Source organism: Ornithodoros turicata, chromosome 1 (genome assembly GCF_037126465.1).
Source record: "Ornithodoros turicata isolate Travis chromosome 1, ASM3712646v1, whole genome shotgun sequence".
NCBI lineage: Eukaryota > Metazoa > Arthropoda > Arachnida > Ixodida > Argasidae > Ornithodoros > Ornithodoros turicata.
Window position 1 is genome coordinate 78,582 of NC_088201.1, and position 24,294 is coordinate 102,875.

A 24,294-nucleotide genomic window follows, 5' to 3' on the forward strand; every position below is an offset into this window, starting at 1 on the left:
CGTGAACCCTTTCTCACCACAAGAACTTACCTCAGTGCGCCGCATGAGCTTCCGCATCAGCATATGACGAGCATTCGATCCCTTAATCATCATGTTCTCTTGCTGCTGCAATGTCTGCGGCTCCTGCTCTTCCGCTATTTTCTTTGCCAGGTCATCTTCCTCCATGGCTGCTGGTTGACTGGCCGGTTGAGAAGCTTGGGTCACGGCTTGGCTCACAGCCACTGTGGCCTGGCTAAGAGCTGCCTGACCAACTCCTCCCTGCGTCAGGCTTTGACTGATGCCCTGGCTAAGGCCACTGAGAGCCATGCGGAGTTCTGGTTTCGAAGCTGACACTGTTGCAGCCACTGTGGCCAGAGGGAGGGTGCTCACAATGCCCGGAGGGGGGATGACAGAAGCCGGAGGAACTGGAGTCACGCCTGAAAACAGTGTTGTTGTTGGGTCTGCATGAATAGTGTGCATGTACACCAAAATTCAAGTGACAGGAGGCTTAGTTACTCTGCGATTGTGTGCATTCATATACGAGGGCCATATGCATAGTAGGACAAACTTTTTTTTACAAAGCAGCCACACTCTAAAAAATTAAACTCCTTTTTAGGTGTAATTGGGGTGTATCAGCTGCTCTACTCCCTTATTACACCACCAAGGAAGAGAATACACTGTGTTTTGGGGTGTGAAATGGGTGCAATATGGCGTGGAAGCAAGCAACAGATGCGCCGTGCCCATCGGATCGAGTAACTTGTCCAAGTAGCTCGCTATCGTGCTGTGTGGTAAGCGTGGTAAGCGAAAGTCACTGAAAAGGTTAGCCAGCTGTAGGACTCGAACCCACATCTTCTGGATTACCATGTCCAGGGTTGTTGGTGCATTTTGTCTTGCACTGTTGATTGAGGTGCCTTTGAAGCGGGTATTTTCAGAGTATGTTTAAACTTTAAGTGGAATGCATGGATCAGATCAGACCAGTGCACGTCGCGTTGTAACGGCCGCATGTGTCCGTTAGGCAAAGTCGAGAGGTGCGTAACAAACGAGGTTAGTGCAACTTGTGGTAGAAAGTAAAGCAGTTGGCAAGAGTCAGCAAAGTGCCCGTAGCAGGACTCGTGCCCACACCTCTCTGACTTCCGGTCAGATGTGCTGAGTGAATGGCTGTGCGTGTCTTCTGAACAAGGCCCTTTCAAGTTAGTAGAGGCGCGATGTCGGCATGGTGTAATTGGTAGTACACCTGACTGGAATTCAGAGAGGTATGGGTTCGAGTCCTGTTATCGGCAGTTTGCTGTCTCTTTGCCAATTACCTTACATTTCTATCTTGAGCTGCTTGCATGTTGATGAGGCCTGTTTTTGTATAGTCTTAATTCTTCTCTAGCCTCATCCATCTGCATTACTATCATGTAATTTGTAGTTTTATTTTGATGAAAGCATTTTGCAGTTCAGATTCATTTTCTTCATTACAGAGGCAGGACTTCTCTTGGTTTCATTGTAATACCTTCATCTTCATCGCTCTGTTGGTGTTCTTCATCTGGTGGTGTGTCTTCATCGCTCTTTTACCTTCTTTTGTACAGTGTGCGGTGACTATGTAATTCTTATTGCAGTGCATGCAGTGTATTATAGGTCATCCAAATAAATGATATGCCTGTCATTTTGCTTGCTGTGTTGTTGTCGAGCTCGGCATAACACCCTTAGTGAAGGGTGTTGTCTTGTCTGTGAATGTAGACATACACTAAAAAGGGAGTCAGTTAGGGTACCGCTGGATTACACCAAAAGAGGTGTTAAGAGGACACCCTTTCTGAGGGGTGTAGTTTTGTCAGAGTGGTGTAGTTTTGCCAGAGGGTGTGCATATACACACAAAAAGGGAGTCAGTTCGGGTATTGTCGAATTACACCCAAAAAGGAGTTATATTTTTTAGAGTGCATTAACAGTAGATGAAGGGGACAGCAGCATCAGCTGTTCCCTTGTGTCTTGCGACGTCATTATCAGAGATCACGTGACCAGTGACATTCCACGCAACATCGCTGAGAGCGATACCGTATTACAGCGCATATCCCGGCATGCCGGAATAAACCGAGGTTGACCAGCATGCCGGGAAATACCACACTCAATAGTACAATGCTTCCGGAGACTGGGGCTCCGGGGGTTATGCATGGTTCAATGACAGCCACAAGGAGGTCAGTGGGAAGAACGCCCTATCCCCGCCACGTCATTGAGAAGTTCTAACTGACCCGTATTGTAACCCGTTTTGGGAGTTTTGCAGTAGAGGACCCTGCGGCATTCCACAATTTGGCAGCGTGGAAGAAGGAACAAGTGCTTGGTCGCGGGCGCGTGCAAAGCTACACATTAGCCTTCAAATTGGAAGTGCTAGAAAAACTTTCGGAACTTCGTGGAAGCATCAGTGACACGGCACGTTTCTTCTCGATTCCTCGCCCGTGCGTCCAGGACTGGATGAAGCAGCAAGAGAAGCTCAACGCGTGCAAGGCTGAGAAAGACGTCGCCATCCGAAAGAGAAGAAATGTGCCTTCCACGGAGGAGACTGCAAAGAAACGTGCGAAGTATCCTGCCATGGAGGAAGAACTTGCCGCATGGATAGCAGAGGAGCGCAAACAAGGTATGCCTGTGTCAGCATCTCGCATCAAGTCGCGAGCGAAGCAATTTTTGACAGAAACCTCTAGTGGAACGGATTTCAAGGCCAGCAATGGGTGGTTGGGGTGTTTTGTACACAGATACAGCATAGTGAACCGGACAGTCACCAGTGTGGGGCAAAAGGTGCCAGAAAATGCTGATATGCTGTGCCAGTCCTTTTATAGCTACCACAATTCAGCAATCAGTGAGATAGAACTTGGGACTATCGGTAACATACACGAAACGCCGACGTGGTTTGATTTGCCACACAATAAGACCTACGACTTCAAGGGCGTCAAGCATGTCATATGCAAAACCACCGGGAAAGAGAAGTTGAGGTATACTGTTGTCCTGTCTGCCATGGCAGATGGCACAAAGTTGAAACCGATGATTATATTCAAGGGACTAAAAATGTGCCAAAAGTTGATTTCCCTAAAGATGTCGTCGTTTCTGTGGCAATGAAGGGCAGTATGACGGCTGAACTCATGAACTGTTACAAGCAGAAAGTGTGGGGTGTCCGACCAGGTGCCTTTTTCAGGCCCCGTTCATTGCTTGTAATGGACAGTGCGCCGTCGCACCTGAAAACCGTGACGAAATCAAGCTTCAAGCAACATTATAATGCAGTTTTGTCCATTATTCCTGGCGGAATGACTCCTCTGCTGCAGCCTGCTGATGTTGTGTGGAATAGAATATTCAAAACAGCAATGAAAGAACTCTGGACGGCGTGGCTACGGGACGGCGAGGTTGAATACACAAGGGCCGGAAAGCGCCATTCCACTTCATACCTTACTGTCGCACTTTGGGTAAAAGAAGCATGGGGCCGCATTTCCGAAGACGTTATCAAACAGTCCTTTGTAAAGTGCGGACTTGTTGGTGGCATGGAAACCAACGTGCTGCACCATCGTCTGCGCAACACTTTGACATCAAGCTCTGCAGCGCTCGAAGACGACGGAGACCCGACTGGCCTTACAGACGAGGACAGCTGCGATTCTGGTGACGACCAAATCTAAATGAGTGTAGCAGCTGTCGATATTTGTCATTCTATGTCCGGTAATAAATGTTTGGTGCTCGCATTGTCGTTGACCTCGCTTAATCTGGCATGCCGGGATAGACCAGGAGGGCGGATCGTAAAAGCTGGTCTACCTCGCAAAACCCGGCATGCCGGGAAATGCGTGTTAATACGGTATGTTGTTTCGTCATTGTGCTGTTATCCAATTTCTTGTTAAAGGGACTCTGACCATAAGTTTGACAAATCTTTCGTTTGCACCTATTACGAAGGAATAATATGCCTCCAAGCCACACGTGAAATATTTACGCAGCAGCAAAGTTTGCCAAACGGGGAACTCAAAACCAGCTTGGCTTTTCCTTTTCAACTCGCACAATCGGCGCCAAAATCTAGCCTCTTCGTAGTGGATTTCCACCAATTGCCGTGTGCGTGACGCCAACATGAGGCTCATATTCATTTTGCCAGGACCACAAGTTCTGTTATTAGTGGGCTAGTGAGAGCGGCATCCGGAAAGCAATCTTCAAAATTCTCCAAACTTTCTGCAATTGAGAAGGAAATCCAGCATGCAGAACAGTTCGGGAGCCATGCTTTCAAAACGTCACTGATGCCACGAATGTAAGCCCAAGTCAAAGCTCCACAAACATCGAACACAGATGAAGCAAACACCACCAGTTGCCTGTCATCGACAGAGTGATAAGCGAGGAGCTTTTTAGCTCACACTATGATCAAACATGTAAACGTTATCTGTAAACTTTGTGTCCTCATATTTAATGTGAACTTTGTTTGTGCGAAAGTTGTTGTTTAAGGTCCCGGTGCGGCTCGTGTGTCATAATGCCGAAGGAGATCGAATGCTTGTGCTGCAAGGAACTCGAAAGCATTCCCGAATGACTGCAGTACGAGTGCATTACAACCCACGAACATTTCCAACTTCTATGCCTCAATACGACTGTCCCGAAGTCCCTGTCTGTCCCTGTCTGACTGTCCCTGTCCCCATACTTTCAACTCCATGGGCAGCGCGAACCTATGAACGACCATATTCACAAGCAAGTCACATGTGTTCTTGTCGAACGATGTTAAAATTTGGGCGCTTGAAATTGGTTTGGCCCTGCATTAAGGTCGCTAAAAACTCCACAACAGGGCAGCACATAAAAAGACGACACAATACACAACTCTGAACTGGAGAAAAGCAATACTACAGGTAGGGAGTGACTTTTTCTGGTTAAATGCCTTTCTCAGATTCGGGGGGTAAAAATCGGGCGCTATTTTTAATTCTGCAATTCGGGAAGAAATCATGCGATAACTGTGCCTTCGGGTGTTATCGGGTCTTTTTGTTTTTCTACTGGTCTATTAAGTCCTTTCCTAATCTCTCTTTTTTGTTTTTTGTTGTTGTTTTTTTGCAGGATCGTGACCTTGCAGTGGTAATCCCCGAAGGCATAGACAGTGTTGACACATATGAGTGTACTGCTGGGAACGTAAGTGACCCAATCTTACATGTGTTACACGTGGGGACCTTTGTTCATCTTCAGTGGAAACGTCACTTGAGGATTTCTTAGTGACTGGAATTCGGGGAGAAATCGTGTCAAACCCGAATTGGTCGGAGGTCAGTTCTGGGGGAATAACCGGGCGGAATCGGGTTTAACCTGAAAAAGTCACTCCCTAAATATAGGCAACTGTGTAATTGTCAGTGCGCTGTGTCTTGAGTAACCTTTTTATGTATTGCCCTGTGCTTAGGTTTTTAGTGATATTGAGTGTTCTTGCTTGTTGATTCAGTGAAAAGTAAAAAATGTTGATTTGTAAAAGAATACAGCATGTGTAGTTTAGTACGGCGCAGTTTAGTACAGTATGGCGCAATGATAGGTGAAACGTGCAGAATATGGTGAACAACTCCAACACCAACCCAATGACCCGAAAAAGGCAGGATGAGCCGGGAATCACACAAGTATGGTGTTCACCATAACACATTTGCAAGCTCGTCATATGGCAGCCATTACAGCTGACCGGATACGGAACCATACGGAACGCCGTGCACAGATTGAAAGACAATCGTAAAACCTACAGCAGGTGTTAAATGCAGGGTGTATTTTTCTTTTTGAGACTCTGTAACAAAAACACATTAACATATAAATGCCATTTCATGAAGGGAATTGACAGGGTATTGCGCAGGGTGTCGAACCAAAAAGTTTTTCATTCTGGTTTTATCATAAACGGTCCGGTACTGGTTCTGCTCATGAGCAAAAAAAAAAAAAAAAATAACGGGTCATACTGGTTTTAACCGGTTCGGCTTCTGGTGGGCATATTCATTCCCAGAAAAAAAAAAATCAATGTTGCAAAATGTAAACCCGTTTATTCTACATACATGGTATTTAATATTAATAGGCATCTCTCAAATTGGTAGATCCTGGTTCCTGTAGGTGACTGTCTGCTCAAATAGGCTTTCTCCTCATTTGAAGCACATGATTCTACTGCCTGAAGCGCTGCCTTTCTTTTTTCTTTTCTTTTTTTTACAGAACTTGGCATCGGAAACATTGGTCGCCTGATCAGTCTGCCACCAGTGAACTTTCTCCGATACTTTTCGCTTGCACGGCAAAGACACGCAGTGCAACGAAATCGGGAACTCGCGTGTGGATTGAGGTCAGCACTCCTCCAAAAGGGAATGGGGACGTGCAGGTGCAGTGCGAGTGGAAGTTGCGATCGTTGAACTAGTTCAATAAGTTGCAAACAGAAAGAACGCACTTTGTTTGTCTTGTTTTCCAGGAACGAATACGAGGTGAGCCGTGTTATGTTGCATCGCTTCGCGAACAGCATGAACCGCCACCCAGCATATTGCAACATGTGAGACGCTGGCACTTTTCGTTAGTTGGAGACGTATAAAACAAAAACAATGACTATAAGACACACGATCGCGTTACCATTATGAGCGTAATGTTTTATTGTTCCTTTGCACCTCTGTTTTATGCCTCAAACCAACAGAACATAATGAACCGCTGTCAACAAGGAGCATGCAGTCTCCGAAGCAGACGAATTTTCCGTAGCAAATGAGAGCACTTTTAACGTTCGACGTCAGTCAATGGGGAGTGGCTTGTGGCTGGAGCGCGCGAGCCTCCCGCCACGGAAGCGATTTTATAAATCGAATTTCGCTGTGACAAAACATTGTTCAGCCCAAATATTTTACGATAACAATTTTTACACACTGCTTGACAAATTAAAAACGGTTTTCAGCCATTCAAATTTCCTTTCCATGCTCCTTTAAGGCACATGCTACAGAAATTCATCAGAGGCTTCAGCATGCTTATGCAAGAGTGTGCATGGGTGCTAGCAATGCCCAGAGGTGGGTCAAAGACTTCAAATATGGGATTCCATTATTCAAGACGACAAGCGTGTGACTGTGGACATCATAGCCAGAACACTTGGAAGAGGCCAAAATGCAGCGCAGGAGATGATTGGCAGCATAGGCCACAGGAAAGTTTGTCCTTGGCGGGCCCCACACTTATTGACCCAAGACCTCAAAAGTCAGTTAAAAGCCATCCCCTCAGGACTGGTGCAGCGATATCGGCAAGAAGGCAATTAATTTTTGTTTCACATTATCACAGGTGACAAAGGTTGGTTTCACCATTTTGAGCATGAAACGAAACATTAGAGTATGATATCGCGCTATCTCCATTATCCGTCAACACAGAAGACAAAGACAGTGCGGTCAGCTGCGAAGGTGATGAGCGCGGCCTTCTGGGATACCGAGGGCTTAAAGGAGCTCAGAAAGCCATCTAAAACATTTTCCGTTCCGAACGCGTTGCGGAAGCAGGTAACTTAACTTGATAATTAATACGAAAATTTTCTCTGTAGGCGATGTTTTTCGTAGAAAAAAAGGCACTTGAACATCGCCGCGCGTGTTCCCTCTCGACTCGCTCCCCCGGGTCAAACGAGGAGGAGAAAGAAAAAAAAACGTCATTGGTGATGTAATAAAAGTTGAAAGCGCCGACCACGCTTCTATCCGGGTCAGTGCTGACTGGTTTTCTTTTCTTTCTTTCCGTTTTCCTTCCCCTGGTTTCTCCCTGTCAAGTGATGAATAAGCGAGGACCTCAATATTCCTGGTCGTGAAACCCCCATTCTCGAAATTCATGTTCTGGAAACAAGGAAAACCAGGGGAAATGCTGCTTCGTAAGATGATATGCCGCGATTAAGAACATAACATCACTATTTAAACACTCGAATTTGGGGTTTCTCTATATGTGTCCAAGTCGTCTTAGCGAACGAAAGACACATTTTAGCAGCCATTTGGCTTAGCAGGGCGGCATGTTGCTTAGTTACCTAGTTGTGTGCTTGCAATATGGTGGCTGGGTTAGTCACAGTTTGCCGTTGGCAGTTTTCCGCGTGTGACGTGCATTTTATAGTCAGGTAAAATTTACGCTAGTCAGGTGTTGTTTCAGTGCACGCTGATATGTCAGCGGACGCAAACTTAACCGGCATTGTCGGTCACTATATGGTACATAAAACTGATGCACTATATGGTGACAAAACAAATGGCGCCGAGCACGGGTGAACTCAAACTTGCCTGTCTGCGTCGTCCACATTTGTAGTATGCATCGGACAATTCTCGTTTAGCTCGATGATTGGTAAGTTGACCATAAATTGTGGTGGTCTTATGACACTGCTTGGTGTGTAACTCAGGCAATAAATGTTCAACTCCTGATGCCACGATGTGCCGGTGACGGCATATTGCGACAGATTTCACTGGATTGTATCTCACAACGTATAAGCAAGAACACTCCCCCAGCTGAATAAGGAATTAACTGAATGGCTAACAAAGTTGCTAGTCGAAATGACTGGCGCTAGTGATCATAGCGAATTAGTGATATAGCGAATATTGATACAGTGACATAGCGAACGAAATTAGTGATCATAGCGATGCAGCGATCATTTTCAGGCGTGAACAGAAGCTGCGCTTAGTGTTGCACTGTGTTTATGCATATTGCCACCAACAACACAACAACAAACAGTCACCACGATAACAAACAGCATACAAAACACAGACACGGTCAGAACAGCGTTCAACTGGCACCTGAAGTTTATTTTCATAATCCACCTACTCTGGAAGGTCGCTTTAGGGAAAGCAAGGTCGAGTGGGGAGAGGTTGACCGATTTTTGGTTTACTTTGCTCGGGGAGTTCAATGAGGATGGCCTCTACAATCTCACGGCCTAACCTTGAACAGTGTCTGGAGACCAATCTTCGTTTACTGTATCTGATAAACCAAAGAAAAAGCAAAAAGAAACTTCTTCCACCGTTGCAGCGGGGTCCGAGTGAAAAATAGCAGATGAAGTTCTTCGAAACCAATCAGCGGCTCCACTTTTCCCCCGACGTCAAAATGACGCAAGCGGCTCGACGGCTCCTTCCACGCATTGCCACCGCTGCGCACGGTCGCGATTTTCAAAATCGAATTCTGCGGTATTTGGGCACCTGTTGATAGAATTACTTCGCATGGTGCGTTTTAATAAGCTTACGAACCGCTTTGTTAAAAAAAATGGTAGTGTTTAAAGTGCTTTCAGAGATCCTTTGAAGGGGCAATAAACAGGTATAGAAGGTGCACTTTTTTTAACGGATTGTGATACGTTGCCGGCGTTTAACCTTTCCCAAAAACCGTTGTCTCAAAAAAAGTAAATAATGGCTCCAAACCGACTGGATATTCACTGCACTCTTTCGCGCTCATGCCCAGCCCTGTGATACCCTGGTGACGATAGTCACACATCATTTTGACGTCCTGCACCATCAACCATTCAAAATGCATGACACTTATAGATTGATTTTGTTTTAATATTGAGAAGTGAGGTAAATTCTGAACATCTTTACACTTGTCAACCACAAGGTAGGCAGCTCAAACCGTATCAAATGCCAGCAATGTTCCATTTCATGTGTGCGCTATGATTTCACGGCAGTACTGCTCCGCGAGACCACTGCTATGTTCTTGAAACCGGTTCCCTCGCGATCTGCAGCTTGTCTCAATGAGGCCCGTGAGTGGCTAGGAGAGTGAAATCTCCCCCATCCCCAGCTCTTGAAATGTGGCGTTGCTATGCGTTGGAACGTGACGTGACTCCGTTCCAAGGATGAAGCAGAGACCCATATGGATTACGCTATTTGAATAGCATTGTTTCGTGGGAAATACGCTCGCTAGAAGTAAATTAATTACATATTTAGATAGCCTGAATCTTTTCATGGAGCATAATAATCGGAGAATGTTGGAGCTGTTTAGTGCCCCTTTAATGTTGGTTGAATTCCTACAATCTGGGAAAACCATCACTGCTGCTCGCTATATTCAGACACTGCACAAGCTAATGCTCGCTAGCACAGCGCTTGGGCGGGAAGATGGGGCGGGACATTGTTCCACACCCACCTTACTGCCTGGATCTGGAACACACCTACAACAATCTGTTCAGATTTCTGACAGATCAGCTGTGCGGAGAATGTGACGAGACAAGGAGGCAATCCAAACAGCGGTGTGTCAATGTCTTCGGGAAGCTGTGACGCATTTCTACAGCATAAGAATTTTCAAGCTTCCAGAACTCTGGATCAAATGTGTATGGATGTCAATTATGTAGAAAAATAAAGGAAAGACTATGGATTGAAATTCTGTTTGCTAGTAACAAAGCATCATGTGTCAGAAAGAATTTTTGCTCATGACTTTCCGTACAACCCTCGTTGCATGCTTTAAAATGTATAAAAATATGTCACCTGTAATGACTCCCGGTGCGTTGGCAGCAAGAACGGGCTGGGGTAGCACTCCTGGTGCCCCTACCAGCCCCTGGGGCACCATGGCAGGAATGGCCAGACCTGGTGGTGGAATAACAGGCCCTCCAAGTGCTTGCAGTGGAATGCCCTCAAAAAGGAAACGGTTAGACTTACAAAGTTAGCAGGCATAACACCAAAAAACAACAGCAGCAAAATAGCAGTAAAAATAGTAGGTGGAAAGGGCTGCTCAATATCTTGCCATTTAAGAATAGCATCCAGCACTGTCTACTGAAAAGTGTAGATTTGCATCGTATTCTGAGGAACTCAAAACAACCAAAGATTTGTGCAAACTTATTCTCATTGGCATGGTCTAATGAAGTGGCTGGATGCAAGCATTTGTACATCATTAGTAAGACCCCCGGTTTCCTGCTGCGGCAAACTCAAAATTCCGTGGCACCGACTTGTAAATTCCGTGATTTTCCACAGCAGGTAGTGAACAGCTGCTTGAAACGGGAAACCTTTATTTTCTTGGATAAAGTGGGAACAAAAAATATTTTATCAAATCACAGATTCAAAGCACTGTTGTGGCTCAAAATTACATGATATTTTGTGTTCTCCTCTGACAGAGAATGCAGTCTGTCGCCTACAATCATTTTATACCTGCTGAAAGATCTTTCGGCATCTACAGAGTTTATATGAATTCACAAATACCTGATCACAATAGACGCTAAATTCGGTGGAAGCACCCTCATTCCGTTCCAAACCCAATTATGTCGAAGGTTTGAGGAGGTGGGCTGATCTGCTTAGACACTGATGGAGCCAAGTCACAGTCTGCAGACTTCAGGAACTTGGCTGTCTGCAGATAGTAGCCATGCTGCCAGGAGGTTTGAAACCTTCTGTTTCTATGCCTGGAATGTTCTTGAATTCGGTGAGCTCATGTGACAGACTTGACCTGTAGTGGGTCCAAGGCCCTCATGCTTTTGAAGGACTGCCAGCTCTCACGGTTTTCGAGAATCTCTTGTACTTTCTGACCTGCCCGGTGCACGACTCACTTTAGCTTTTCTCCCATGTGGATAGCCTTCTTCCTCTTCTACTCCTTCCTGCCTCATTAGGGCAACATAATTATCCAGCTATGCGGCTTTCAGATAGCCTCATAATGCAAACATGGCATTGAACACCTTGTGGGAAGCAACTTGCTCACCCTCAGCTGCCCTCAGTAGACTTGTAACCTTTTGCCGAATACTGCTATGCAACAGGTAGAATACTTGAGCTCTTGCTGAGACGAGCACACTTGACTCTTTGAATGTCCCGGCTTGGGGCTTACTATCATTTTATACCCGACAAACCAGGGTCTGGGTCCACCACTGCCCGGCAGGGAATAATCGAGAAGGGACCGTGCGCATCGTCAAAGTTTGGGCGTCAGCCCTAACATGCGCAACGTTTATGGCTAGCGCCATAGACAAATTACTCACAAAAATTCACGAAGTGCTGATTGTCCTTGACCCTGATGTCAGCCGTGTGTTACAGTCGTTAAAAAGCAAGCGTGGCAATATGTATTGGGAACACGCGGCACAAGATACACGGATACATGGGCTGTCCGTGCAAAACAAAAGTACTTAGATCGGGTCACGCGCGCAGCACTAGCTGCGTTCTTTTGACCTGCACCGCCTGAACTAGTGCAACAAGTACAACACTCTCACATTCTTTTTGTCATGCAGTCACACTGCACCTGCGCATCCCCATTCTTTTTTGGGGAACTGCTGACCTAGTTCTGCACTAGTTCTCGATTTTCTTGCACGACCTATCTCAGTCGTGCAACAGAAGCGTGCAAAGGAGCAGACGACAAGATGGCGGAGAGCACTTCGTTTGTGGCCCGCTGTTGTCGGACAATGGTGAGCGTATAATTCAAGATGGGGAGTGTTTACTTGTGACACTAAGCAAGATTTGTGTGTGCTTCTTTTTAAATACTTGCCATGCGTCTTGTTCGCTCAGTTATCGCAAAAGTAAACTATAGATACGTACGCTCGTCACCTGGCTCTTTCGTCCCCTCCATCTGTGTTGCAAAATTGGTATCGTCTCCAAAAGTTAAATGAAACAATCCAGATGAACGTGTGTACACATTGTGGAAAGGCTATCACTAGTAATCGACTTACAGTGTCCGTCCGAAGCAGAACATTCCATATGCGGAAAGAATTATTTGGGCATTATTGTGAGCATTTGCGCTGTTATAAGAGGATGCTATAAAGAAGGTGAATTTTCCAATGCCCACTTATCAATTGTCAGCACAAACAAAGCGGAAGAAAACAGGCTACAATAAAGCCATGATAAGAAACACAAGAAAACGCTCTGTAGCATGCAACAAGGTCTGCACTTCCTCATTCTTTTTTAGGAGACGGTGGTGTCACGTCAGTGCAACTGGTTCAGAACTGCGTCTACACCTCACGGGCACTTAAGAACAGGTACAGCACGAGTGCAGCGCTTTTCTTTAAAAAAAAACACACCTACTGTTGTCAACATAAGTTCTGTCAGTCCTCCGGGGTCGTCTGTACCTTGAAGCAGATGGGAGTGTACGCAGTACATGCGTTTGTCTAACTGTCTTTTGCGTGAGCACGCGATACTTCTCCCGAAATGATGCACATCGTAGTAACCATCCACATCGTGCCAATCGAATCCTTCAACCCAATCATATTTCCACAAACTTCCGTGCAAAACCAAGAACTCCACAAAATTGTGACCAAAATACGGGATTCCACAATATTCCGTGCCAAAAGAAGGATTCCACAAGATTTCACAGAATCGCGGAAAACCGGGAGCCTTAATCATCAGGAACGGTCGTTAACAACAGAAAAGAATCAGACCCTGGCACTATTCTATTCTCATATGTGAGATGTTGGTTACTGTTTACGATAGATGACAAGCACATTCTAACAGGGGCCAAAAATTATGAGGCTACCTAAGGTGCTATTACATGTTTCCATTATCACATAGTATTGCCATATGCTATCACACCATTTTCTTTCCTTTTTGTGAAATCAATATTTCCTTCAATACCATTTATTTTTTATGTTAATATCAACACTTCACAAACAGCTTCTTAATAACAACCTGAACCCTGAATATACAACAGCCTTGTGAGCAACAGATATATGGCACTCACCAGGGCGCTGCTGGCCACTGCATCCATGGCCTGGATCTTGGCTGTCGCAGCTGCTGCTGCAACAGCTGCCGCGGTCGGCATGCAGCTTTGGGCACTTGGAGGCGTCAATGCATTGGGAGGTGTAATGGCCTGTCACAGAATGATTGTCTTGTTTCAAGCAAATTACCCAATGCAAGCAACTCACCCTGCCGACTCTAAGGTATTGGCCACCCAGGTCAAAGAGGTTCATGGAGGATATGGCTTCGTTGGCACCCTGGTTAGTTTCATACTCAATGAAGCCGTACTCTCTGAAGTAAAAATATTAGATGGATGAAGGAACAAAAAATTTGGTGGAATAATCAAACGTGTGAGGGGATTAACTTACTTATGCTTGCCAGGAGTAGAAGACGGTGCTAGCTTGCAAGTTTTTATCTTGCCAAATGCTTCAAAAACACTGAAGAGGAGATAAAAATCTACTTCAAAATGGAGACTAATAAGTGACCGTCACAAGACCCTTTCTTCTTTGCCACACATTCTGATCAGAGTATTGGGTTTGTGGGAATGCAATGTCATTTCTAAGGAACAAATACTATTGTGTCGATCTCACTAGACTAAATCCTCAACAGTTCCCATTGTTAGCCACTACTGGCCCCCAGGCAGTTTTTCGATGTCATCTCTGTACAAATTCTGGTCCCCAGAAAGAAAATAATCAGTGAGAGCCTTGTCCTTCAAATAATTTTGCATAAACCACGCAATAACGGGTCTTAGAACAATGAATAAGTCTACGAAAATGGCACGACAGCAATCCAAGCTTAGAGATATGTGATGTCACCAGCTCCGAAGAGACATGGCGATTAGCGTATCAGGTTTTCATAACTGTGGCCACGAACACCTCCCGATCAACTAAAACTCAATTATTAGTAGCCTGAAAGGTAACGTTTGGAGAGCACGGAAGTGGGTGAGAACCTCCAAACTGAGGCTGTTCATTTTTTGCTGGCTGATCATTGCGGAGTGCAGCCAAGAGTTGTCATTGTAGAAAACAGCTTTTCTGTTTGCCAGTAGTGGCCGCTTCTCCATTATCGCACTGCTCAACCGTTGAAGTCAGCAGTATTCAGAAGCGACTGTTATGGTGCTTCAAGCAGTATGTAGTCAACAGCGCCTTTATCCCACCGATCTAATAAGAATTATTATTATTCGTGGCTTCACATTGCGAGACAACTACGATCATAAGTGACAGAAACAGACACACGTCGCAACGCGACGTGTCTCTGTCTGTTTCTCGGTGTTTAGTCCGTGGATAAACCGTTGTCGCCTCCAAGTATAGTTATTTACCAACCGGCCCCTTTAGTACTATTAACATCCTAAGATGTTCCGCCAATGTACTGTAGCTTACAGATTGTGCGCTCTGACGTATTTTCGTCCAATAAAGTGTTTTGCCAATGCAGTACCTACCTGTGTCCTGCCCTTTAATTTGAGCACACACATTGGCTTGAACTAACTGTTCCCACAAGTTTGCTTTGCCGTACGGACACGGGATAACGCATCGTGGCAAATTTCTGCTAGCGTAGCCTTGTCGTGATACACTTCCATAAGCGTAGTAACGGCCGTAAGAATAAGTGCCCTTGACGAGGGCGCAACGGCAACCTCTTCGTTGCTGCCACTGTCGTCTGAACCTTCCGTCGGCAGATCGAGAACCTGGCCGACAATGTCGTCATCAGTTAGTTCTAGGCAGAATTGGGCACTGTTGTCCACGTCTGCGTTTGGGTAACATTCGGATAACATTCCGTAAGCTATCCTGAAGTTTTCGAATACGTCTGAAACGGGGAGGCAACGCACGCGCTACTAAGCTCCATCTCTGCCTTCGCGCGCGCTGTCCGTCTATGTGTGCACAACCGATTCTGTTTGCACATTCTACAGGTTTTCCCGCCCATTTTAGTCCAAGTTCCATATGATTTAATCTAAGTGCCATCTGAAATAATTCAGGCGCCATTCGGTTTAATCCAGGTGCCATCGAAATAATCCAGGTGCTATTCAATTTAATCCGGGTGTCATCTGAATTAATCCCTGGTGTTTTTAAGCACTATAGCCGTGTATTCACACGAGGGACATCCCCGCAGAATATTCTAGAGGAAGGAAAAGGAAAAAAAAAAAGAAAAAAGAAAAGAACTGATGAGACTGAAGTTCTGCCACGTCTTATGTTGAGCATTCCCACGTCGCCGACATACTAGTATTATGACAAACGACACCATTGGTGCTGTCGTCTGCTACAGAATACCTTCTGATTGAGCTGCAGGATATTCCGTGCACTTAGAAGAGCATGAAAAGGCATGGCTCACATAGCAGACGACAATTGGTCCTGTTGTCTGCTATGGAATATCTTGTGACTGAGGGTCGATTCACACGATGCAACTTTTTTCTGCAACTCGGTTCCCGCTACAGTTGCACCAAAAAGGTCTCTTTCATACGGCGAGCAACTCTGAATGCTGTAGTGGTCACCGAGCTCGCCAGATGGCGTGAAAAAACATCATTGTCATCATTTTCGTCCAAGCGCGCTGCGACTTCCGCTCGTTATCACTTAGTCCCTTGTGAATTTTGCGTAATTTTCACTGGTCAGTGATAATTTCATCGTCTCACATACCGCCGCTGCAATAACTGACACATGGAAGTCTTCCTGATTGGTCGCGCTTGCAAGGCGGAGCCACGTGAGTGCAAGGTTGCAGCTAGAGTTGCAGGAGAAATCGCTCATGAAGCGATCGGCTCTGCAACTCCTGCAACTCGGGTTGCGCAACCAGAGTCTCACCGTTCGCACGGTGCAACTCGGTGCCGCAACCTGGTTGCGCGGAACTAAAGTTGCATCGTCTGAATCGACCCTGCGCTGCAGGATATTTCCCGTGGGCAGAAGAGCGCGAAAGGACATGATGCACACAGCAGACGACCCCGTTGACCCTGTCGTCTGCAAATGAATATCTTGTGACTTATCTGCAGGATATTCAGTAAAAATTCCAGGGTTAGAAGAGTATGAAAACACGACACATATGGCAGACGATACCATAGGTCCAGTCGTCTGCTACGGAATATCTTGTGACTCAGCTGCAGGATGCGCGCCATGTCTTTCACGGAATATCCTGCGGCTGAGTCACAAGATATTCCGTAGCAAATGACAGGACCAATGGTGTCGTCATGCCTTTTCGTTATCTAACCGTGGGTAATATCCTGCAGATCAGTCACAATTGCATCATGCTTTTTCATGCTCTGCTAACCGCAGGGGTTATCCTGCAGATCAGTCACAAGATATTCCGTAGCAGACGACATGACCAATGGTGTCGTCTGCTATACTTCTGCTCGGCAACTCCCGATATCTCGGGGCCGTGCGAATGCTCAACATAAGACGCAGCAGAACTTCAGTCCCGTCAGCAGCTTTTTACTTTTCCTGCCCCTACATGTCTGTAGAATATTCTATGGGGATGTCCCTCGTGTGAATACACAGTTATAGTGCTTGAAAACACCATGGATTATTTCAGATAGCATCCGGATTAAACTGAATGGCCCCTGGATTATTTCAGGCTTTTTTTTTTTTTATTGATTATTAGCGCCGCGAAGCAACTGTGGCTATGAGCGACGTACAGATGTGGACAGACGGAGAGAGGATAGCAGGAAGGAGTGGGGGATTAGTATGCGTCCTGGGCCGACTTCAGGGGGAACTGTGCCGACATTCGTCTGGAAAGTCTTCGGAAAACCCAAGGAAAACTCAGACAGCACAGCAGGCAGTAGGATTCGAACCCACCACCTCCCAGTCTTCAGCACGACCTTGGTTACCACCAACGAGTGGACGCCTTAGCCCACTCGGCCATGCCGCTGGTTGGATTATTTCAGGTGGCACCTGGACTAATTCAGATGGCACTTGGACTAAAATGGGCAGGAAAACCTGTAGTAATGCTACGTAGTGATGGTTTACCCCAAAAGAGATTTTTCAATGGTACAAGGGAAAAGATGAAAATGGAAGAACCTCTGAATGTCATTTTCTGTGAGATCATGGTGGACAGATGCAATGTAGATGCGGTTGTATGTTTTGGCCTCTTCCATGATCTGGTCCAGGATCGGGGCTGCCTGGGGCATGTTGCTTGGCCGGCCAACCTTGATGTTGCGACCCCCTATGAGCACTCCATTCATCTGTTCCAGGGCCAGTTGAGCCGCCTCAGGGAGTTCGTATTCCACAAAGGCAAAGCCCTTGTGTTTCTGTGTCACTGGGTCCCAGGACATGTTGATGGACTTGATGGGACCAAATGGCCGGAATGCTTGCTTGATGGTGTCTTCCTTTAGCTCAAAGCTAATGCTGCCTACATACACTCTGCAAGAGCACTTTTCTTTAGCAACGCTCTCTCTTTTTTAGGAGAAGCCTACCTGCACATGAGGACAAGTGCTTGGTGCCGCTGTAATGTCTTTTGTTGCTGTAAATAATCACCATTTACACAGAATTTAAGAACTAAATGCCAGAAATATCTAACGCTTGTTGCTACTGTTCAATTAAAGAATCTGGTATTTATTTTATTGCACATGATAAAATAAAATCAGTAAAAAACTCAATACACAGGGTGTTTTACATAAATTCACAAAGTTTTAAAGGAAATTTCGTTTGGTTGTAAACCGTACCTATTTTGTCAAGAAGTACATAAAAAGCATTCACATAAAATATTTCCGCTCAAGAAGGTGTTCTTGCAGCACAACTTCATTTGGGCAACCATACCAAATGATCCAGAGATGCTGCTCGACAGTTGTTCGGTTCGTAACTCAACGTTGTTCGCAACGTAAATTCGACCATCTCTGAAGCAAAAATTTTTTTTGATGTGCTGTTTTGAGTCATCATGAAGAACGTTTGTGAGTAAAAATGAATGATGTCACGAATTGGACATATATGGGATGCGCGCTGTCGAATTTACGCATTTTCCGTAGACACCCTCACAAAAAGACTGTAGGGGGCGTTGCCCTCATTCGCAATACGATGTACTCGCTATGAGGAGAAAGGGCATTTCCAGACGTACACAATGATGTAGATTACTTTCGGGTACCGCAACTGGGGGACGAGTTGTGAGGTTCCCAAAAGGTACCATATTTTACAAATGAAGTAAATTTGTGATTTTTTATCTCCTCAAAGGGAAACCTTAGGATCTTCAGAACTTAGGATGCAATGCTACCCACCCCAGATAATATGTGGAAAAAAATTCAGCTGAATATGTCAAATAGTTATGAAGATATGCGGCGTCAAACTGCATAGGAAGCACAATGGTCAAAATGCCCACATCTGAATGATAATTCACTAAAAATTACCACCAATTATTTTCAACTACATTCAGCGCCAATATGCCTCCTAGGGACAAGACTTTATATCTGTTTGAAAGAAAAAAATTGGAGAGAGAGATATACGTGTGCAAAAACAGCAAAACTGGAACACTCGAATTCAGGGCCGGATTTCCTTTAGTTGTCTGCACGAAAACTATTAGGTAGAAATAATTCCTTCTATCGCTGTTGGTCATCATTAGGCTTCAGACTTTTCGGATTTGTCCGATAGACTAACTCCTTCCTAACTTAATAGATAAACTCCCTCTGATGTTTTTTGCAAAACATCGGATTTATCCGATAAACTCCGATTTTTCCAACGCCCACAGGGCGGCCTTAAGGTTTTTCCAGTTTCCTTCTTCCTTTGACCCCTTCTTCCACACCTAGTTTTCGACTTCAAACTGACACACAACTAAAAAAAAAGAAAAGGTCAGAAGTGGTAGCCTCCTCCTAGGGTCGCTGGACGCATGAATGGCCCAAAAGGAGGATACTACACACACTTGTCCCATCTGTTCTATGTATCCTCGACCCTAGTGACTCTACCTGACCCCGGGTACTGGGCTAGTTTGGCACAGAACAGTTCTGTGTTCGCCACAGCTGCTACTCATTTTGAGTCTGGGCACCATTCACAATTTGTGTAAATACACTCGTTTGTACTTCAATAGCTATGGGTATTAAAACATCCGAGCGTTACATGGTGTGGTCCCAGTCACTTTTGCACATCTTTCCTTGCATTGTGGCTGCGATGACTGCTCCACAATACTCCGAAATCGGTGCCGTTCATTTTTCAGACTTTTTAATCCTCCGAGAAACTCCAAATTTCCGAAAAGTTGAAAGCTCTGATAAACACCCTCCAAATTTTGCAAAATGAAAACTCCGAAAACTCTGAACCCTAGTCATCATGTACGATGAGCTTCTAAATATACAAAAATTATGAAAATCCAGGAGGTCAATGGGACCTCCCTGGCTGATCTGACTTGAAACCGGTCTGCTGTAATATATATATATATTTTTTGCTTTCTGCGCCAACAGTTCAGATGTACCTAAAGGAGAAAAATGTTATCAGAAGGGCGCGGGACTTCATGCACTTGCATTATTTTTTGTAGGCCTCTCTGCGAGTACCCTGATGTTCCGCACACGTTTCCAAGCATGGGGAGCACAAAAAAATGTTTCGTTATGCATATTTTTGCGTATTTTTACAGAGTTCATACAAGTACATATCACAGCATATATCTGCATGTCTTCGTGCATAATTACATGTTTCTACTGTGTATCTTTTGCTCTGGTGTGCCTTCCCAAGTTTTCTGCCAGGTTGAGCTCTGACACATTCACTTTTCTAGGGAGCTTATGGACACACATGCTGTGTACCAGCTTCACAAGTAACCTGGGGCGTCTCTGGTCTGCAGGTGATGCAAAGGCTGCTAACGTTTCACCACAACGCTTTCTTTAACAGCGGCTCGCTGCTTGCTTCTCAGCTGTTACGCTGAATTGCGCAATGGCAGGCAACATTACGGTGCCACTCCAGGCGTTGGACACTGCAACACGTCTCCCTTTCCCATTCACACTTTCTGCTTCATTCCACGAAGGCTGGATGCATGCATGTAGAATACGGAAGAGCTCTCTTCTCTTGGTTTGTGCGGCCTGTGAAAGGTGGGGCAATGCCGAACACAATGCCTTCATCGTCTGTGGCAATTAGCAGCTGAGTTCAAAGGCACATTCAAGCCAGATGGATCCATCTTATTTTCCCTGGCATATGAGAAAGCTGTCGGACGTTTTCTTGTTCATCAGCACTTGAAGACAGAGAAGCACCAAGAGGCCAGTCAACGAAAGTCAGGTTGCATGCAGCAACTTATGAACCAGAGTGCACCTTCTATGTCCAAATGTTCTGATTTTGCGATTGACTTATGTAGGGCATTCTGTGCTGCAAATATTCCCTTTTGGAAGCTGGAAAATGTTGAGCTACGGGTATTTCTTGACGAGTACACAGGCCAGCAAATCCTTCACGAGTCAACAATACGAAAAGGCTACCGTTACCGTTGCTATCAGGCTACCCTACAAAACACCCTTGAGTTCAAATAACGTGCTGCTTTTTACTACGGACGCAACTCCTTACATGGTGAAGGCTGGTGCTGCTCTTGGTGTCATACATATATACCGGGTGTTTCAGTTAAATCCCCAGGCTAAATAATTCGCGAACGGGTGCACCAATCCACGAGCTTTCTTTTTTACAAGTATCTGTCCGATACCACCTACAAGCTGCACACCGTGTGGATTAGTGGGAGGCGCTCATTATTAAGATAAAAATGCAAATGAGTTAAGTAAAAAAGCGTAACTTCTAAAGCAGGGCGCTGTCGGTATTAAAATGGGTACTACCCCTTTTGGGACCTTCAGTGGACACCTTTTAGAGAAAAATCTGCCACCGAAGCAGGTCATTTGTTGCAGTAATTAATTAGTTTCGGTTTACGTATTTTTGTCGCGGCTTGTGGCTGCGAAGCGCCAAAAGGACGCTCTTTCACTCCCTTATCCATCAATGAATTACGTCCTTACACCAATGAAATACGCCCTTTTGCGCTTCGCCGCGACCAGCCGCAAAAAAAATACTGCAACAAATGACCTGCTTCGGTGGCAGATTTTTCTCTAAAAGGTGTCCACTGAAGGTCCCAAAAGGGGTAGTACCCATTTTAATGCCGACAGCGCCCTGCTTTAGAAGTTACGCTTTTTTACGAAACTCATTTGCATTTTTATTTTAATAATGAGCGCCTCCCACTCATTCACACGGTATGCAGCTTGTACGTGGTATCGGACAGATACTTGTAAAAAAGAAAGCTCGTGGATTGGTGCACCCGTTCGCGAATTATTTAGCCCCGGGATTTAACTGAAACATGATGATTCAGGTTTTCTTGGCGCATAAGCAACGAAGGCCTTAACTGAAACACCCTGTATATGTACATACAGTGTGTCTACTAAACATTTTTAACAACTAACATTTTTTTTACTATATTCAAATTAGATTTCCATAATTCCACCAATGGTGACACATTCTACGGCAGTGGGCCCGCCTTATGAGGGCATCAGAAAATTCCTTGGTCGTCGTATTAATTAACTTTTCAGTTATTAGAGATAGAGGCTCGGTTCAAAGGTAGGCCGCATAAATAGGTTAACTAAAAGGGGTTGCTCTGATACCGAAGGTGTACGAGAACTGAGGAGAAAACTTGGTGACACTATACGCAATAATAAACACACATTCTATAGTAACACCCTGCGTGACTTCATGGTTAGTTCTCCACAAAAGTTCAGGCAGCATATTAATCCTAATAGGCGAGGTACTGATTTAATGCCCTCAAGTGCGAGTCACACTGCAGATTCGTTTAATGATCATTTCGTCTCAGTTTACTCTGTTGATGAGCATACGAGCCTATCTTATAGTGTTGGCAAGGTAATTCCTCCAATCCCCGATGTGGTATTCAGCTCTCCTGGCATTTTATCTCTTTTACTCACCCTAAACGTAAAAAAGAGTGAAGGACCTAATGGGATTCGAACTGTTTCTTGAGGCGCTATGCAGGGTGGATTTCACTTTACTTACAGCTGATATATCAGAAAGTATATGAATCAGGGCGGATTATTCGTGCTTGGAAAATTGCGAAGGTTATTCCAATTCCGAAAAAACTCCAGGCGTCACCCGTCAAAGATTATCGACCTATTTCATTGCTGTTAAGTTGTTCTAAGATTTTCGAGCACATAGTTTACTGTCACCTGTCTAGTTTCCTTGAAGAACATTATGTGATAAGTGGGCTCCAGTATGGCTTTCGAAAGCGTTCCTCTACCACATACCAACTTATTGAGTTTGTACATGATCTTGCGATATCCATTAATGCTGGCAAAGATGTGGACGTGATTTTGCTTGATCTTGAAAAAGCTTTTGACAGGGTGTCTCACTCAAAGCTACTCTTAAAACTTGGTTCAATTTTTAATCATAACAAACTTATATCCTGTCTCGAATCCTACCTTACTGAAAGGCAACAGTTTCTGCACGTTGATGGTATAAACTCACATGTTTCGAATGTAAGCTCTGGGGTTCCACAAGGATCAGTCCTTGGCCCTTTGTTCTTCCTACTTTATATAAATGATATGCCAAATGCAGTTATCTCTAGTATCAAATTGCTTGCAGATGACTGCGTGTTGTACAGGGAAGTAGGGTCACGCCACGGTCACTCAATACTCTTTCTGGTCAGGAAACTCGCGCGAGAACTTCAGTTCGGCGGCCGAGCGGAGAGTGGTGGCGCGGCGATCGCTCGGGGGGAGACTTTCGTGTCTGCCGGTGCCTGCGCGTATGGCTTGCAGAGTGTTTCTATGAGTGTTTGGAAGTGTACACTCTTGCTTTCTTTGTGCTTGCGTTTTGAGTGCGTAAGCAGAGGTTCTTTTTTAAGCATCCTTGACGTTTATTGCGATCTTTGCACTCTGTTCGTATGCACATATAAAGGAGACATCGCCTGATTCGAACGCGCAACATTTCATGAAGATTATAGGTTCTTCATGGAAGGGGAGCCTTAACTTGACGAGGACTGAATGAAAGTACTTTTTCTTTGTGTAAAAAATAGAGATGACTTGGTCTACAGAAACATTCGCTAATAGCCTTATTGTAGATGTACTGCGATGAGCGTGGCTTATTGAGCCTTCAAGTTGTTCACTGTGTGATATGAGTAGCATCAGACACTAAGAACCGTAAAATTTTCAAATATACGTCATTCAACATGATATCTATACAATAACTCGTCTTGGGGTACAACTTGGGGGGAAAGATGTAATGCCAAGTCGGCTTAGTAAACGAAGTCCGCTCATACCCAGTTTTTGTTGCACCGGAAGCAGGCAGAGGGAGGGGTGCTGTTTTTCTCTTTTCATCTATTCATTTTTCCTTTCTTTTTCTTTCTGTAATGCTCCTGCAAGGCGTCAAAAGCTTCTGCGGACCATAAACTGCGACTCTAGAGCCCATTCATGGCCGTGTAGAGTGCTAAAAATATACAGTTTCCTTGTTTTTATATTGAATTTGAAGAGAAAGGCTAACACAAGAGATTTTGTCTCAATCCCCCTGCTTATCTCTTTCCATTTTTATTTATTTATTTTATTTTATCATTATTATTATTTTTTGTTACCAGATACCACCGTGTTGTTCTCGTAAACGTAGTTTTTTGGGCAATCCCAAAATTTCCTTCTGTCCTCCCAAGTAAAACTCCATTCCATATTTTAAATAGTTTGCTCAGTGAAATGTCCTGGAACTGATCTGACTCGTATGCGGAGGCTATCTACAACGCGATGATAGTGTAGCGGTTGAGCTTGACATCTGAATCTTGTCAGCCAAATTTTATCCGTAGTGGGAAAGCGCTATCAGGCCACACCTCAGCAAGAGCAAATTCTATCGTGCTAATTTAATAACCCGGCTTGAATCCTGTTGGAATCGGCAAAGGAACATATCATTTCCTCCGTACAGTGTATTCGTCC

General features: G+C 44.9%; 1 protein-coding gene across 4 annotated transcripts in view; it reads right to left on the reverse strand.

Moving 5' to 3' along the window:
- LOC135377200 (poly(U)-binding-splicing factor half pint-like) overlaps positions 1-24,294 on the reverse strand; it is a 61,712-nt gene that overhangs the window by 12,050 nt on the left and 25,368 nt on the right. For all 4 annotated transcript variants that reach the window (XM_064609483.1, XM_064609486.1, XM_064609485.1 and 1 more), the window contains 7 exons: positions 17,866-17,912; positions 17,471-17,812; positions 13,850-13,918; positions 13,670-13,772; positions 13,486-13,614; positions 10,332-10,476; positions 31-416 (listed from right to left, as the gene is read on the reverse strand). In XM_064609483.1, the coding sequence (XP_064465553.1) occupies positions 31-416; positions 10,332-10,476; positions 13,486-13,614; positions 13,670-13,772; positions 13,850-13,918; positions 17,471-17,812; positions 17,866-17,912 (1,221 nt within the window). The remainder of the gene's footprint in view (positions 1-30; positions 417-10,331; positions 10,477-13,485; positions 13,615-13,669; positions 13,773-13,849; positions 13,919-17,470; positions 17,813-17,865; positions 17,913-24,294) is intronic.